Source organism: Mustela lutreola, chromosome 4 (assembly GCF_030435805.1).
Source record: "Mustela lutreola isolate mMusLut2 chromosome 4, mMusLut2.pri, whole genome shotgun sequence".
Lineage (NCBI taxonomy): Eukaryota > Metazoa > Chordata > Mammalia > Carnivora > Mustelidae > Mustela > Mustela lutreola.
This window is the reverse complement of record NC_081293.1, coordinates 200,776,881-200,793,713: the sequence shown is the minus strand read 5'-3', so window position 1 is coordinate 200,793,713 and position 16,833 is coordinate 200,776,881. Positions and strand designations below refer to the sequence as shown.

Genomic DNA, 16,833 nt, shown 5'->3' with positions numbered 1-16,833 from the left:
CCATGTGAGGTTACAGTGAAAAGATAGCTGTCTGTGAACCTGGGAGTGGACCCTCACCAGACACTATGTCTGCTGGAGCCTTGATGTTGGACTTCTAGCCTGCAGAACTGTGAAAAAAAAAAAATGTCTGTTGTTTATAAGCCACCCAGTCTATAATATTCTGTTACAGCAGCCCTAATGGACTAAGACAGTGAGTTTTTATAGAATTGGGTTTTTTTGTTTTTCCCCTTCAGTTGATAGAGTTCATCAGTGAAGCCATCTGGGCCTGGAATTTACTTTGTGGAAGGGTTTTAACAACAAATTCAATTTATTTTATAGATAGAGGACTACTCAGCCTATTCATTTCTTCTTGAGTGAGTTTATGTGTTTTAAGGAGTTCGTTTATTTCATCTGCTTGTCAAGTTTTTTGGCATAAAGTTCCTTTGTTATCCCTTTAGTATGGATATATCAGTGCCCTGCAGTGTTAATTACCTACCCATAGCTGATACTGGTAATTTGTGTTTTTTTTTTTTTTTCTTTAATAGTATTGCTAGAGGTATATTGATTTTTTTTAAGGCTTATTTTTTTTTTTAATTTTTTTTAAGGTTTTATTTATTTATTCGATGGACAGAGATCACAAGTAGGCAGAGAAACAGGCAGAGAGAGAGGAAGGGAAGCAGGCTCCCTGCTGAGCAGAGAGCCTGATGCGAGGCTCGATCCCAGGACCCTGGGATCATGACCTGAGCCGAAGGCAGAGGCTTTAACCCACTGAGCCACCCAGGCGCCCCTTTAAGGTTTATTTTATTAGAGACTGTGTGCATGAGTTGGGGGAGGGGCAAAGGAAGAGGGCGAGGGAGCATCTCAAGCAGACTCCCCCACTGAGCTCAGAGCCCAGTGCAGGCCTTGATCCCACAATCCTGAGATCAAGACCTGAGCTGAAATCAAGATTCAGATGCTTAACTGACTGAGCCACCCAGGTGCCCCAGTCTTCTTGTTTTGTCAGAGAACATTTAACTTACAAATTTATCTTATATGACAAGATGTGTGTGTTCTTTTTGGTAATCTTCCATTAATGCCGTGGATATCGTGTCAGCCATTTTTGTGAGATGCCAGCACATATGGTTTACTGATAAAGTTACTTTAATGATTGCTTCAGTGTGTCAAGCCCTATAAACTCTCAATTTCTTCTTGCTAGTAAGGAACAGGAATATATTTGCTAGAAATCAGAGTCAAGTCCGGGGGGTTAGTGAAGGTAAATTCTCGTGAATCATATTGTTGGCGGAGTAACCAGCTCTTTCCTGAAATAAGGTTTTGTACCTTGGTTCTTGTATAGGTATGAATAGAAAAAGATCTATATTCAAGGAATTATGCATAGAGCATTGTCTACTGCATTATAGTGCATTTTATTCACAGATAAAATGGCCTATGCATAGCCACTGCTTAACTAATTAGGCTTTTCACCTTGTATATGTTTTACTTATCTTTTAAAGAAATGACTTCAGGTTGGGAGTGAGCATTCAGTATTTGACAAGGAGAGTTAAATAACAGCATTTGATAATTGAAATTTTTTAGTTAATAGTATTTTAAAATATGCTGCCTTAATACCTTTTTATATACCTTCAGAAATAGAGATTTTGAAGTATTATACATTTATACCATAAGTGTTGTTAAAATTTTAAGTATTGTTACTTTTTCTTAAGTGTTGGTGCTTTTAACAAAAAAGTACATTTTACAGTTTATTGCTCTGACCTCAACCTCTCAGAGGGAAGTTTAGGGAAGTGATTGTTTCAAGTTTCTTGCTGTTCAGTCTTACAGAAGATTTTCATAATCGAAGACCTGCATGTGTCATCCAGAGTGACCTTTTAATCAGACAATGTTCATTAGATATTTAAATTCAGTTTGAAACAATAGCATCTTTAGAACTAATCTAATACTTTGTTTAGTGCTTTGGTGCACTGTAGCAATAGGCTCCTGGGTTTCTGTCTGTGAGGTCAACCTGAGATGTCCTGGGGACCAAACATATAAGGAGGAGACTACTCTCTGTCTTGGGTTTCATTTGAAGTCTTGACCTTGACTTTCAGGATACCAAGTTGAATCCACTAAGAAGTCCTAGTGCGAGCACTTCCCATTGTTCATAACAGACCTTCCAATCTCCCTGTGCTAAGTGCACCCTTCTCCTCACTGCGCTCTGTGTGGAACTTCTGTCCCAGTGTGGTATGTTGGCTGGGTTCAGGCTGGCAGCTGAGGTACCAGTTAGCATGTGCCAGTTACCAGTGCCCTCCAAAGTGGTTTGTCCCCCAGCATTCACAGAGTAAGTCACTGGGCTATGTGAAGAAACCGTGAGAACTTCTATTTACTTTTATTGTTCTTACTTTTTTAAAAGTCTGTGCTTTGTGTATAATGTAAAAGCCAGTACATACATAGTTTTAAAATAATTAAATACACATATATTGCATACATGTGTTCTAATTTTGCTAATATGTGGGTTTATGTGTGTTAATTATATGTGTGCTAATTTTGCTAATAGTGGTATATGATTAAAATGTCTTGAGACCACGTAAGACTTTTCTGGAGCTTCTAGACCAGGGTTTTTATTTAGTGATCCAGCAGTTTTCTCTGTAAATCAGCTTCATCATATGCAAGATTTTGTGTGTGTGTCTGTGTGTGTGTGCATCTCTTGTTTTTCTTGTGAAGAGATCTATGGCCCTCACCAGATTGTCAAAGGAGTCTTTGATCCTAAAGATCAAATAAACTACTTATCTGGGATCCTTGGGCTGAAATCATTGAAATTTGTTTTGGAAGGACTGTATCCTGTCTATAGATAACTTCCTAGGTTAAATTAAATGGTACTTTGTTTGAAAACTACAATACGTAATTAGATCTGTATTCCTTTTGACAAAGTAAATTTTTTTGTTGGTTTTTTTTTTTTTTTTGAAGATTTTATTTGTTTGAGAGATAGCACGGGGCAGGGGGCAGAGAGAGGCAGCCTCCCCACTGAGCAGGGAGCCTGATGTGGCCTCATGGGGCTCGATCCCAGGACCCTGAGATTGTGACCTGAGCCGAAGGCAGACGCTTCTCCGACTGAGCCACCCAGGTGCCCCAGAGAAAGTGACCTTTTATTAAGGCTTTGAGAAACTGCAGCCGAGCTTGTTGTCATGACTTACGATTTGTGGTCTATGTGGCATATTCTCCTGGGGTCTGGGTCCCTTCACCTTCCTTAAAAAGATATTTTGTTGTATGTTTTTATTAATCTTCTCTTTAAAATATTATGGTAACTATTGTCTCTCAAGTTCAAATACATTGGCCCTGTGTAAATGTGGCCATAGAAGAATTACTTTTTAGGACACGTGGGTGGCTCAGTTGGTTAAGCATCTGCCTTCAGCTCATGTCATGATCCCAGGGTCCTGGGATCGAGTCCCACATCGGGCTCTCTGCTCAGCAGGGGGCCTGCTTCTCCTTCTGCGTGCTGCTCTCCCTCCTTGTGCTCTCTCTTTCTCTGACAAATAAAATCTTTAAAAAAAACAATTAAAAAGGAACTAGCTCTTGAAACCTCCTACTATTGGGATGCTTTTGGGTATGAAGGTTATTCTGTTGTCTGTATGCACTGCTTTTGTGGAGTCTGGCCCTATAGGGATGATGGGATTGCTTTGGTGGGAATGAGAGCTAAGTTCAAAAGTCAGCTGATAGAGGGAAGTTGGGTTACTCTTGAAATCCTTAGACCACTCAAACAATAACGGGGTGCAGGATTTTGTTTATACCGTCCGTTATGTTTACAATTTTATGTGGCCCCAGATAACTCCAGTTTCTTCCCTGAAGCTTGGCAGCAGTCTCGTCATCTGTTGCTTGACGAACTACCTGAGTGCCATTACTTATTTACCAGGGGTCGGAGGAGCTCTAACATTCACGTATTCTTTCCAGTAAATATTTGGCTTAGGGCACATTATTACTAAATAGAATGACTATTTGAATTATTCTTTTGAATAAAAAGACTTTTAAAAATGTGTATAGGTGAATTTAAGTAACTTCACTGCCTTTTCTGGATTTGCCATTTTACTCTTCAAGCCTGTGGTGTCCCGCTCAGGTTAATAATGCTTTTATCCCCAATGCGCCCCACCCCACCAACCCAGAAAGGAATCACCCTAGTTGTTGATTCGTTTATGTAGTAACTACTAAGACATGGACAAGCTTTGCTCCGGGCATTAGGATTATAGGGGTGAAAAAAAAAAAAGTCCCTTTTCTCATAGAACTTACGTACTAGTGGGAAAGTCAGCAAAAAATAAACCAGAAAGGAAAAGAAGTATTTCCAGTAGCACGTGTTACAAAGATGTGTAATTAGGGTAGACGACCTTGGAGGGTCCAGCTGTTTCATGTGGAGGAAACAGGTGCCCTTTCTAAGGAGGTGAGGTTTGACCTGGTCGCTGCACGAAGAGAGGGACCACGCAGCAGAGGGGTGGGAGCTAGGAGGGCGTGTCCAGTGTCGCCTCCTCCCTCAGGACCCTTGTTTCCTTTTTCAGTTGAGCACACTGTGCCCTTTCTCTCCGTGAGCAGCGCAGCAGATCTCCGGTCGATGTGCGTGGACTGAGTGGCAAGGGACGGTCGCTCCAGCCTCATCACTTCCAAGAGGCTGTGGCATATGGAGAGAGTCGGTTAGGACCGGCTGGGTTTGTTCCACAAGTTAACGATTACAAATTCTGACTGGGGTTCCAGATGAGAAAGTCCACGGAGTTTTATCTACTTGTACTTGACTGTGTAATGAATTTAAATATATCGTACCTGTTTTTATTAAGGGTTATTTTATTTATTTTTAACAGGAATCACTAGATTTGATCTACTTGGAGACTTTGGAAGGTTTAATTGGCTGGGAAATTTCTATATTGTATTATCCTACAATTTGCTTTTTGCTATTGTGACAACATTGTGTCTGGTCAGAAAATTCACCTCTGCTGTGCGAGAAGAACTTTTCAAGGCCCTAGGTAATCCCAAGGTTTATGGGTATTTTTCTCTCTTTCTACTAATTTTTAATTTTGTCATTTGGATTAATCTTCATCTGTTCATTTTTCCTACTATGTATAACCATAGAGATTCCATTTCTGACCCACTACTTACTGTTTATGTTCTCCTGTGAAATTACCTCGTTAAGCCTCAGCTTTGTCATCTGTAAAATGGTGACAGTCTCTTCTCTCGAGGACTGTTTTGAATATTAACTGGAATGTTTATTTTAAGGGCCTGAGCAGATTCCTGGCACATCATATAAGTTCAGTAAAATCAGCTTTTTTATTACGATGATGGTGGTCGAGGCGAGGTGAAGCTGATAATGGGCTGGAGACTTCGTTTTTGGTAGTGAAACCACTTACCACTTTTTAGTTACAGATTTCTTTTGATTACGTGGACTTTATAGGTATCAGGCTGATCCATAATTCTCCACAGTAAGCCGAGTAACTCAGGATAAAAATAATAATATTCTTGTCGTTAATAGGAGGGGGGCTTTCATTATCATGTATTCCATAAGTCACATGCATTGTGATAGTCTTAAAAAAACTTTCGGTTTGGCTAAGATATAAAGGGTATAAATGAAACTTATAAATGAGCTTTTCATGCCCACATCAACATTAGAACTAAACATTTTATAAGTTTTTATTTTATTTTATATTTTTTATTAGTTTTATTTTATATTGTAGGAATACCAGGGCAATATAAACTATCTTGCTATATAAACCCTCTTGGGTTTGGAGTAATTTTAGAATAAAAGAAGGGAAAGGCAGTGATTTATTATAGAAAATCCTGACATTAGGTCATTTACCTAACGTGACATCATTTGAACGCTTGTACTTTGTGTTCCATTGTGGCTTTTAGCTATTGCAAAAGGCTACATGGTGATTGATTCATTAAGGTCCCCATAACTTCAACCTGAGCAACAATAGAGCTTCGCACCCCACCAAGTTCTTCCAACTCTGTGATTGAAGGGATGACCTTTGGGAAGGAAAAAAGACTTCAAATTATCTATTCATCCATATTTTCCTAAATTCGCCCCTTGAGCAGATGGCCGGTACAGCAGTGCCTGCAAGCAGAAGTGACATCTCGTTTCAGCTGGAGCAGCGGGTACTTGATGGATGTTCAGGCCTCGCTTTCAGAACGCTGGCCAGGTTAAAAGCTGCAGGGTGAGGCGGGAATCAGCAGCTCTCTGAACCAAATGTCTAAAGTTAGAACTTCATGTTTAAGGCCACGGTAGCATCAGTGAGATGCGTTAGCGGTGTGTCGGATGACTTCCCCTCTCCCGGTCACCAACATGGACAGTTGTAGATGAAGCGCAGTGAGTTTGGTTTTGAGTTAAGTATTCTGGATCTCTTCTTTTGAAGGAAGTCTTTATTAATATAGTGAAATTTCGGTCAACCTAAGGTGAGGTCACGTATGTTGTGTCGGCTCTTTGACCATAACAGGCAGTCGAATTATCAAGACTTGTGTAAAACTAATAGATAGATTTGCTTTTTTTGCCCAAGTGTTTTCTGTTACTCTTTGGAATGCTTGAGGGAAGAAATGCATTATACATAAAAAAAAAAAGATCCTCATTAAGTATATGTAATAGTGTGTGATCTGAGATCTTAAATCTGATTTCATTGGGAATCATAATTTGATTACAAAATTTAACCCATCTCCCCCCATCCCTTTGTTTTGTAGTCCTTTCTGCTGCTTCTGTGTCCACTGATAAGGATAGTACTTGTCTCCGAGTATCTGGTACACAGTAGCTAGAAACCTGGTCATGGGGGAGGCGATTGCTTCTGCAGAGAGAGACATTACAGTTCTGTTTTTTGTTGTTGTTGTTGTTTTAAGATGTGGACCCTGTGCTGCACCCAGGTTTTAGAAGTAATAATGGAAATAATCTATCCTCCAGGGGGATTCCTTTTCACTTCGAGCACTGATCACCGCTCTGCTGCTCTCTCCACTGCGTTCCTTTTTGAACAGACCCTGTCTAAAGGCGCCTCCCCACACCCAGCAGCCACGGGTTCCTGTTGTCACTCCGTGGTCTGGCCATTCCCGGGGCCAGAACTGTTGCTTGGATTGGATTGCTTTCTTTTTTCCTTCCCATTCATCCATCATAGACAGGGTCAGTTTTACCTTTTCTTTCATTAAGATGTGCAGGTGGTAGAAACTTCAAAATTCAGAGTGCTGTGTTGACTGAAGAGCAGTATAAAAGTGCTTAACAGCCAGGTAGACAGATTTCTAAAATCTTAGGGGAATCGAATCTTATCCAAGTGTGTTTTTGATGTGTCACAAAGGCTGAGCCTCATAAAAATGTTTGCTCACCATCTTTTCCATAGATGAGCTGGTTATGTATTCTTGAACATCGTTGTTGCTTCGTCTGATTAATAAGTGCCGAGGGCTTTGGTGCCGCATGAACTCTCACATTTCCTTCTGCCTGTTTTCCCTGTTGAGTTGCACAGTGTTGTATATATCAGGCATATTATGTGATTGACTGATGGGTGATACAGAGGGAAACTAATGTGACTTTTAAAGATAGTGATAATTTTTTTATTCTGTGAAGTATCTTTGAATAATGAAACATTTATGTTCCATTTATTCTTTTGCCATTTCTTCTCCTTTTCTTTATGCCATGTTTTCCATTATTTCTCCTCTTAATTACGTGCTTCATACTTTGGTGGGTCTTTCTGTATGTCTTCCTGTATGTATACTTGCTTGTGTGTATTTTAAAACAAAAGTGGGATCATACTTGCCTCATGTTAGTTCCCCTGGGAAGCACACTTCGGGGCTCGGACAAGCTTGGAGGAGCAGGTATATGAGAGGGTGTCTGGAGGGCAGGAGGTAGAGAAGGAACTCACTGTGCTGAGAGAAGAAACCAGTTGCTTCCTTGGGCCCCAGAGCTGCAGAGTTGAGGAGAAGGCATGGCTTCCTGAGAGACAACTGTCCTCTGCTTAGGCCGCCAGGGAACCTCCAGTGGGGACAAGAGATCTTTCACCCTAAAGGGGGTCTGGCCAGCACATCACAGCTTTCTCAGTAACCCTTGACACTCCGCCTCGTTAGCCCTCTGCCCACCTACGCCACAGTACATCATTTCTCACCATTTTCTTAATTTTTCTGCAGGGCTTCATAAGCTCCACTTATCAGATACTTCAAGGGATTCAGAAACATCAAAGCCGTCTGCAAACGGGCATCACAAAGCACTGTGAGACACGCAGCAGCTCTCTGCGATCAAGGACCCGGGAGCCCCACACTCCCGACATCCCCGCCGGTCCAAAATGACACGCACTGACTGGGCTTCACATTTAGGGCCGGGGCCTGGCAGCACCGTTTCTTCCGTAACCTCCTGAGAACTTGGCTGCCGCAAGCCTTCTCCTTTAGCTGTGTGAAGGACCCCACAGTTTCCAGCCAGACGCGGCTCCGTAGGGCAGCACATTCTTCTGTGGACACATTTGCTTGCATCAGTCGATACAATCACCCATATGGGAATATTAGGAAAGGCGAACTTGGGGGCTTTCTAAGAATTCAGTTCAATCCCATTATATATTTTATTCAAAATGGAGAAGGCATCGAGAAAGGCATCCTTGGTATTTGGATGTGAAGTGAAGGCCCCGCAAAAAAGCAGGTTTCCGGACGCCGCCATGGCAGTGGGGGCATTGGAACGGTAGTGCGCAAAGCTGTTGTTCACTTCCTTAAAGAAAAAGACAGACGCGTAGTTCTGGTTTATATTTCAGAATGATATCGGTTGGACTTTGAGTTGAGGAAAAATAAGAAATTCTTTTGAAAACCTGATCCGTGGTAGAACAGCATGGGAAATCTTCCACTGTACGGAGTGTGGTCAGCTACGTAGGAAGTTATCTGTGATCATAGTTCTCTGACATCTTATGTGTATAGAATTCAGTATTACTTCTCGTAACATAGTTGCTGGTGTCGAATACACTTGTAACTTAGATTTTGCCTTATAGGCTCTATGTACACTCAATTTTTTTAAGCTTTTTTTCTAAAGTCTCTCAGTTCCTTGTTCTCCTGTGTCCATTATGAAACTACGAATGCTCTGTGGTAGAAACCCCTTCTGTCAACACATTCTTCAGGCCTGGGCTCCTTTTGTATATGCCGGTTTAAACCTCAGACTCACTAAAGTTACCAGTTTGACACCCAGGGGCACAGTATCAGCATTCATGATGTACGAATAGTTTTTCAATGTTTCATGATCTGATAATCACTCAGTTACTAAGTTGTAAATAATTCTGGGGATGGCTTCTTGACGTTAAGTCCACTGAATAAAAACTGTAAAATTGTACTCTGTGTTACCATCCATCCCCTCGGATAGAGTACTGGAGACTGTGCATGCAGAAATAAGAGATGAGCCCCTTTGCACACACTTCGTAGTTACGCAGTCTCTGTAAATGCGTATGTTCACATGCACTAAGTGTATGGCAACAGATTGTCTGTGTTCAGACAAAAGTAAAAGAACATTTTTCTCAAATTGTTGAGTTTAAAGGGGTTTTTTTTTGAGAAATTTATGAAAATCAGGCTGTATATACTTGACATAAAAAATTGCCACTTAGAGCCAAAATAATAAGAAAATTTTATCTGTGTATTCCTAAGTTCCATTGTGTATACCTCTCCTTTATTTAACCTCTGCATTTCCTTCCAAGCTTCTCTGCTCACTAAAATACAGTCCAGTTTTAAAATAAAAGAACGTTTTGTGATTCTAAACAACACTCCGTAAATTGGTAAATCTCTCCACGTAGGAGCTGCATACTGAGAAAATTAATAGAAGTTGGCCATTTCCTACTTTGACTGGTAGTTACACCTATTTAAACATTAAATGCAGGCTGTGGTTTTTCTGAAACTTGCTTGCAATCCATATTTTGAGCAAACTAGGTCAAGGGGAGAAGAAAAAGAAAGTTCTTTACATAAAAGAACCTCACTTGTAACTTACACTAGTTTCTGGGCACATCCATAGGAAGTTTTTGGGTATTTGTAAGATGTCTGAAAATTTCTGAGTAAAATATTAAACTTTTCAATGTCTGTATCAATTCTTTGTTCATTTGAAAGTTTCTTTCCAGTGGAAAACTTAGGCCAGGTTTGGATTAGTAAACAGTGGAGTGTATTATAAATTCCTGCAGCTGTTACTGGGTACATCCTCATTGCTTTTGAGACAGGATACAGTTCACATGGAAGGACGGGTGGAATCTTGGGTCTCAGATGCCTTCTGTGGGGACAAGTGCAGGTGGTTACGTACTGTTTGCTGCATGAGTACAGCAGCTTGGGGTTCCACAAAGAGTTTATTCCTGGTTACGTACACAGGAGTCTTCCTCTTGAGTGAGAGACTTAGTCTGAACACAGATGCTTCCCTTGGACACACGGGAGGCTGCATGAGGCCACGACGGAAATGGGTGGCAGCGCACTAAGGCCGAGCACTTGGAGTCTGGAAAGCATAGGTGCACCTCAGGCCTTTCATTTGTTGTAGTTGTGCTGGCCAAGGAGGAGGCAGGGGGCCTGATGCCGGAGTGCCCTGTGCCCGTGATTAGAGCGGCCCTGGGGATGGCCCCGGTGTTCTCATTGGGTGTGGGGCATCTAGGTGACTGTGTGAAGTCAGACGCTCTGTTGACTCTTTCTCACTTTAGGATCCACTTTAAGGGGCATTAGACACTGTAGTTAAACAGTTTCTGGGGGCGACTTACCAACTCTAAATATTCCTTGGTTCTGCAATACTCATTTTGAAATTCTAAGTTTTATGGATGATAACATTTATAATTTTTACTCTTTTCCAAGATATTTCTTAGATTCAGTATTTACTTAGCTTTGCATATATTCTTTATAAAAACGGACCTGCTCTAAAAGAAGAGACTGTGTAAAAATCGCACACCCATGCACGCGCACACGTGCACACACGCGTGCTAGCTGCTTCAGGCCACATCGTGACTTTGTTTGATCACTGGATGAGAATGAAGTCTTCTGCATGGTTTGACTCTTGCATGTGTTCGAGGAGTGTACTGCGTGCCCCTGTTTTCAGGGGCTTGGACATCAGCCTTGCTTTGCTGGAGCATAATAGACCTGTCTGTGCACCCATAACCACTTAAGCTGCCCACAGCACAAGCTCACGGCCTTTGAAAACCCTATGTGGTTTTCTTTGTTAGCACAGTATTTAATGTATAAAGGCAGAGTTCTTAAAATAATTTTTTTTTAAATAGGAGTATATATGTAGTACTGGCTTAAAAAACTGGTATGTTACTTTTAAAATAATGTTTAGATGCACTGGTATATTACTTTTGTTTACAGAGTGTTCTGTTTACAAATGATCTGTTGGCCTTGTTTGTTTCTATGAGATTCTTTTAGTGTGACTTTAAATGTCTTAGAAATTAAAATTTTACAAAAAGTGATTTCATGTTTTGGTTTAAAAGCATTCAAATGTGTTTTTGTTTTTGTCTTAAATCTTAAATACCATCGTGGCTAAAACTTAAGGGTGTATGTACGTTACTTCCATGTCAATTTTAGAAAGGGCAGTAATGGTTCTGGTGAGATGTTGGACTGAGGAAGAAATGAACGTTTTCTCTCTCCTTTTTGTTGTGGAGTTATTGGTCGATGAATTTCTTCCAACCATTTGCAGCTAAAATGTGGCATCAGCAATTGAAATCACTTATGTCATGTAATTCTTTGAGTTACTTAGAAGTATTTGATTCTTCTAATCTTTTCCATAAAAGGAATGAGCCACGTCTACGTGGTTGGGTCTGGCAGCTTAATCCAGAGCTCCCGGAAGAATAAATGGCATCGGCATCTGCTGGATTCACTGAGACACAGAAGCCTTTGCAGCAATGGCTCTCCAGCTCTCTGACCACAGGAAGAAATGCTTTTGCATTGTAACACACACACACACACTTCTATACATGTAAACAAATATTTAACAAAGTAGTACCTACTTTTACTGTATGTGATGACTGCTGGCATTTTCTGTTCTATATTTTAGAATACTAGACACAAACCACACTAATACTAGTGAATGGTCAACTTTCATTTGAAAAACATGATTTCCAGGATCTAGTTGAAAGATGAATGAACACAAGAACTTTTTTTGGCTTTTGAATATTAGGTAAAATTCATTATTGCAAATGCTACTGAAGCCAAAGTATTATCTATGCATGTTACTTGTTGCACTGCAAAAAATGTAATTAAAATCAATAGAAATTGCTGAAACTCCAAAAACTGGATTTTAAAATTTCAAAACTAGGTACTTGATCCATATTTCTTGGAGGAGTAGAGCTGGGATCTAGTTTTGAAGAGAAGTTATTTAACTTCCTATTCTGTGTGGTTCAATTAGGTAAAAGTGTTTTCAAGTTCAAATGTGATCAAATAGGAAATTCAGACAAAGCCCAGTTATTTTTGAATGTGATTTTGGTGTTACATTCTTCCTGAACATGCTGGAGAAGTCAAGTTCAGAAGCATAGGTTTTGAGAAAGTAGGGTAGCCGCCCCTGATGGGTATTATTCCTGAGAATCGGTGTGGGCAGGAAGACCTTCAGTGTCCGTGTGTGAGGAGGTAGGGGTTTATTTTTATTTTTTATTTTTTTAATTTTTTAAAAGATTTTATCCATTTATTGGACAGACAGAGATCACAAGCAGGCAGAGAGAGAGAGGAGGAAGCAGGCTCCCCGTCTAGCAGAGAGCCCGATGTGGGGCTCGATCCCAGGACCCTGAGATCATGACTCGAGCTGAAGGCAGAGGCTTAACCCACTGAGTCACCCAGGCGCCCCGAGGAGGTAGAGGTTTCAATATGAATTTAAGGAAGGAAGTTTTGTCAGTTATTAAAAATCCTGTGTGAATGTCTTCTCCCTTGAAAAGAGAATGTCTTCTCCCTTAATGTCTTCTCCCTTGCAAAGCTCTTACTGACAGATAGACTGCTGGCCGACAGTGGCCTCCAGGCACCCAGGACATGCTGTAGTGTCGAGTGGCTGTAGCTGTTCTGTCAGCCGTGTAGCTGGTACAGCGTCCTGAACGGCCAGAAGTACTAACAGATAGTTGGTTACATAAATCTTAGCACATTGTTCTCTTACTGCTTTAGAAATCAGCGGTGAAAACGTTTCCTTTTCTGTATTCTCAATATTCACTTTTAGCCACCAAATGTGTGGGGGGTTTTCCGCACCAAGCTGTTCTCCCAGTTCCCTGCGGATACCACATCGGTGTCCCTCAGTCTGATTTAATTCTGACACTGTGTACGTGAAGTTAGTACGGACCCTGCAGGTTAAGGGCTCAGTCCCATAAGACTGGTTCCCCACCCCCACTTCAGAGGCCAGTCCCAAGTCCAAGCTGTCCCATGTGCTTTGACCAACCAGCTCTAGATCATGGGTTGTCACCGCGCCCTCCCTTTCCACGACGTGCCGGAGCAGCTCCCAGGACCCCGGGACACGGTTTCCTTATGAGATGACCTGTTTACTACAGAGGCTGCACCTCAGGAACCCCAGAGGGAGTTGACGCACAGAGCCAGGGATGCGGGTGCCCTCAGAGCTCCTGTGCTCCTCCAGGTGCACCAGCCTCCCGGCACCCCCATGCGCTTACTGACCAGGAAGCTCTCTGAATCCCTTCAGTTAAGTGTTTCTGTTTTTGTTTTTATGGAAGGTTCACTACATACACATGATTGATTAAAGGATTGGCCATTAGTGATTAGCTTGACCTCCAGCCCTTCCCCACTCCCCAGAGGTCAGAGGAGGGACCCGAAGTAGTTGGTTCCAGGGGCCATCATTAGGGGCTTTCCAAAAGACAACCCATTAGCATAAGCTCAGATGTGGTTGAAAGGGGCTTCTTACAAATATCAAAAGACACCTTGATCTTCTTATCACTTAGGAAATTCCACAGGTTTTAGCTCTGTGCCAGGAATAGGGAGGAAGACCAAATACATATTTCTTACAAATTACTTGGAGGGATTCAGTTTGGAGCAGCGGCTTGCATCAGGCGACCCAGTACCACTATTTACTAGGTACTACAGTGGCTCAAAGACAATGCATTTTCAAACTACTTCCAGAAATGACCCTATCAGTATGTACTCTCATCAACAGCGTGTGAAGATGTGTTTCACTTACACTGGGTTTTGCCAGTCTTACATTAGTGCCAACCTGAGAGGGAAATATTTGTTTTTCTTTGCATTTTTAATAGCTGTTGGGAACTTAAATTTTTATCAGCTATTTGTATTTCGACTTTTGTGAATTATCATTAAATATATTTAGCTTATTTTTCTGCTGGTATTTTATAATATCTTTACTGTTGTATAAAAACTCTATATTATGGATTAAATTTTTGTCTTTCTGATGTGTGTATTTTTCCTGGTTGTTTTTTTAACTTGTCCACATTGGGGTTTTTTTTTTTTCTGTATGGAAATTTTAAATTCTGAAGTATGCAAAATTTACAATTTCCCATAATTTTTTGGCATCATATTTAGACCTTCCCTACTCTCAGAATTCTAAACTATTTCCCAATATTTTCCTTATCTACTTGAAATATAATTCACATATTACAAAATTGACTCTTAAAGCACATGATTCCTTGATGTGTAGTATATTCCTGGGGTTGTGCAACCGTTCTCACCACGTGATCCCATGTTGTTTTAATTACCGCAAACCTAACTACTTTTATGTCTTTTTTTTTTTTTTCTCATAATTCATCAACACTTTATCTGGATTTATTTTGTTGAAGGGGATGAGATAATGGTTGTGCCGAGATGTCAGTGGCCGCACAGCAGCTGTTGGAGCCGGGCAGCCCAGCCCGTTTCATTCAGGGTGCCAGTGTGCCCAGCTTCCCGTGCAGGTAGGCGTGGGCGTGGGGCTGGGATCTGTCCTGGGTGTTCGTGCAGCCTATCCCGTGGGACCTCCGGAAAGATGACTTGAAAGCAGCCTGTCAGCCAGCGGAAGCACCATCCCGCCTCCCCCGTTCCCTCCTGCTGACGGTGCCGTGGCTGGGACCGCACGGGACAGCGGGGACTCCCAAGAGCCGCTTGGGATAGCGAGTACCCGTGAGGACAGCTGGGAAAGTTTGGATGCCCCCTGAGTGCTCCGCTGCCCCGCCGCCCTGCCTGGCTTCTGCGGAGACGGCGACTCCTCGTGTGTCCACTCTGCCGCGTTCAGGTCTGATAGGAGCGCCCGACCGCAATTCTAACCTGCCCTTGACTAGTTTTACAGTTTCCTCAAGTGACAGGCCAGGGTGGCAGAACCATATATTAAACAGTGTGTGTGATTTGAATGCTGTTTTCATGAACTAAATGTCCATAAAAGATTGAGTTTTCCCTAAATTTTATATCTCAAATCCTCTAATTAATGTATCTCATAAACTGATTTCAAAGAATGTTCTCCTCCGTTAATGTACGAAACAAACACTAATCTTGTGTTTTGAATTATTAATACTTAAATTTACTCTTCTGTAGTTTTCTGGTCAGTGACTCGTTCTTCTGTCTGGAAACCTCCAGTTAATATGGTGACTTTACCATGTACACTTGAATTATAATTTGGAAGATGTATTCTTTTAGACACATTAGCACTTACGTTGGCAAAGAAAATTCGTATTCACAAAACATTCCAGAGACAGTTGACAAAATTTGAATAAAATGTGTACATTAGTTAACACTTCTGTACCATTGTCAATTCTGGCTTAGATAATTTTACTGCGGTGTGTTGACGTGAGGGGAAGCTGGTGAAGGGTATATGGGAAGTCTATTTTTGCAACTGTTTAATCATTTGCAACAATTTAAAGTATTTAAAAATCCCAGAGACATTGTGTAAGAAAGAAATAATTTTACTTGGTTCAGAAACATGTACCTAAAAATTTTAAGTCATCTGCAAGGTGCCCTCAGGATGGAAGCTGGGTACTTGGGGAGGGAGGAACGGAAACAAGTGTGTGTGGTCTCAAGGGCACAAATGTCTGTGGTCCCTGATGGGCCCATCTCAGCCCTGCAGACGTGGCCTAGTGAGGCTGCATCCGGAGACGATCGTGTCTTCACAAAGACCTTGTGCACCCAGTACAGGCTCGTACAGGCATTCTTGGATACTGTGCAGCAGCTGTTTCCTTGACAAGCTCTGTGTGTGTTTCCACATGCAGGCCTGAGAACCTTGCAATTTTTCAACAAAACTCATGGAAAATCTGCCAAGGACAGTGCAGGCTTTGATCTCAGGTCTTTCCCTCTCTGAGCAGAAATAGGTCATAACTTAGGCTTATGAATTTAATATTACTGCTGATTATTGGGGCTGACAAAGAACTTTATTCCATAACACTATTGGGAGAGCCAGAGATTAAAAATTTCAAATTCTCATACCATTTTAGAGAAGTTAGATGTGTGTCCACACCCCTGCAGAAAGCAGAAAGCAAACATGGGATTGGGTTCAGGACACACCACTCTCACATATCGAATATTTTAAGCTGAAAGAAGAATTTGAGGTTTAGCCTGAAACCTCCTGTGGGAGGCGGCCTCCCGGTACCCAGAGGAAGGGAGCCCCCTCACCCCCAAGAATCCTAACAGGCCTTGCCGAGTTCCCCGATTTACAGGCTTGCCTCACACTTCCCAGCCTGTTGTGTGTCCCACAACTGCCTGTTCCTCATCAGATGGGGTGAAGTAGGTCTGTCTTTGGGTCTTCATCTCTTTAGGAAGCGTCCTGCAGCAGGCGGAACTGGTGCTGAACGTCTCTGGGTGCTTTCCTCTCGCTGAGCAGGCTTCGTGGGGTTAGGTTTTAGACCCAGCCAGGGATCCAAGAGGTCAAGGAAGACTTTCCCTCTCCTCTGCTGTCTTTTAATACAGTTTGTATTTTCATCTTGACCCCAGGTGCATCCAGACAACTGCTCTTGCTCTCGGTCGTCGGCCGCCAATGAGCTCTGCTCAGATCGAAGGCTCCCCGGCGGG

General features: G+C 41.9%; 1 protein-coding gene across 9 annotated transcripts in view; it reads left to right on the top strand.

The window, feature by feature from the left end:
- Window positions 1-14,258, top strand: part of LMBR1 (limb development membrane protein 1) — a 163,327-nt gene extending 149,069 nt beyond the window's left edge. For 6 of the 9 annotated variants that reach the window (XM_059172386.1, XM_059172383.1, XM_059172382.1 and 3 more), the window contains 2 exons: window positions 4,791-4,952; window positions 8,077-14,258. In XM_059172386.1, the coding sequence (XP_059028369.1) occupies window positions 4,791-4,952; window positions 8,077-8,162 (248 nt within the window). In that variant the 3' untranslated portion in view covers window positions 8,163-14,258. The remainder of the gene's footprint in view (window positions 1-4,790; window positions 4,953-8,076) is intronic. The other 3 variants (XM_059172390.1, XM_059172385.1, XR_009353058.1) reach the window with 2 other exon arrangements.
- Window positions 14,259-16,833: the final 2,575 nt, after the last annotated feature.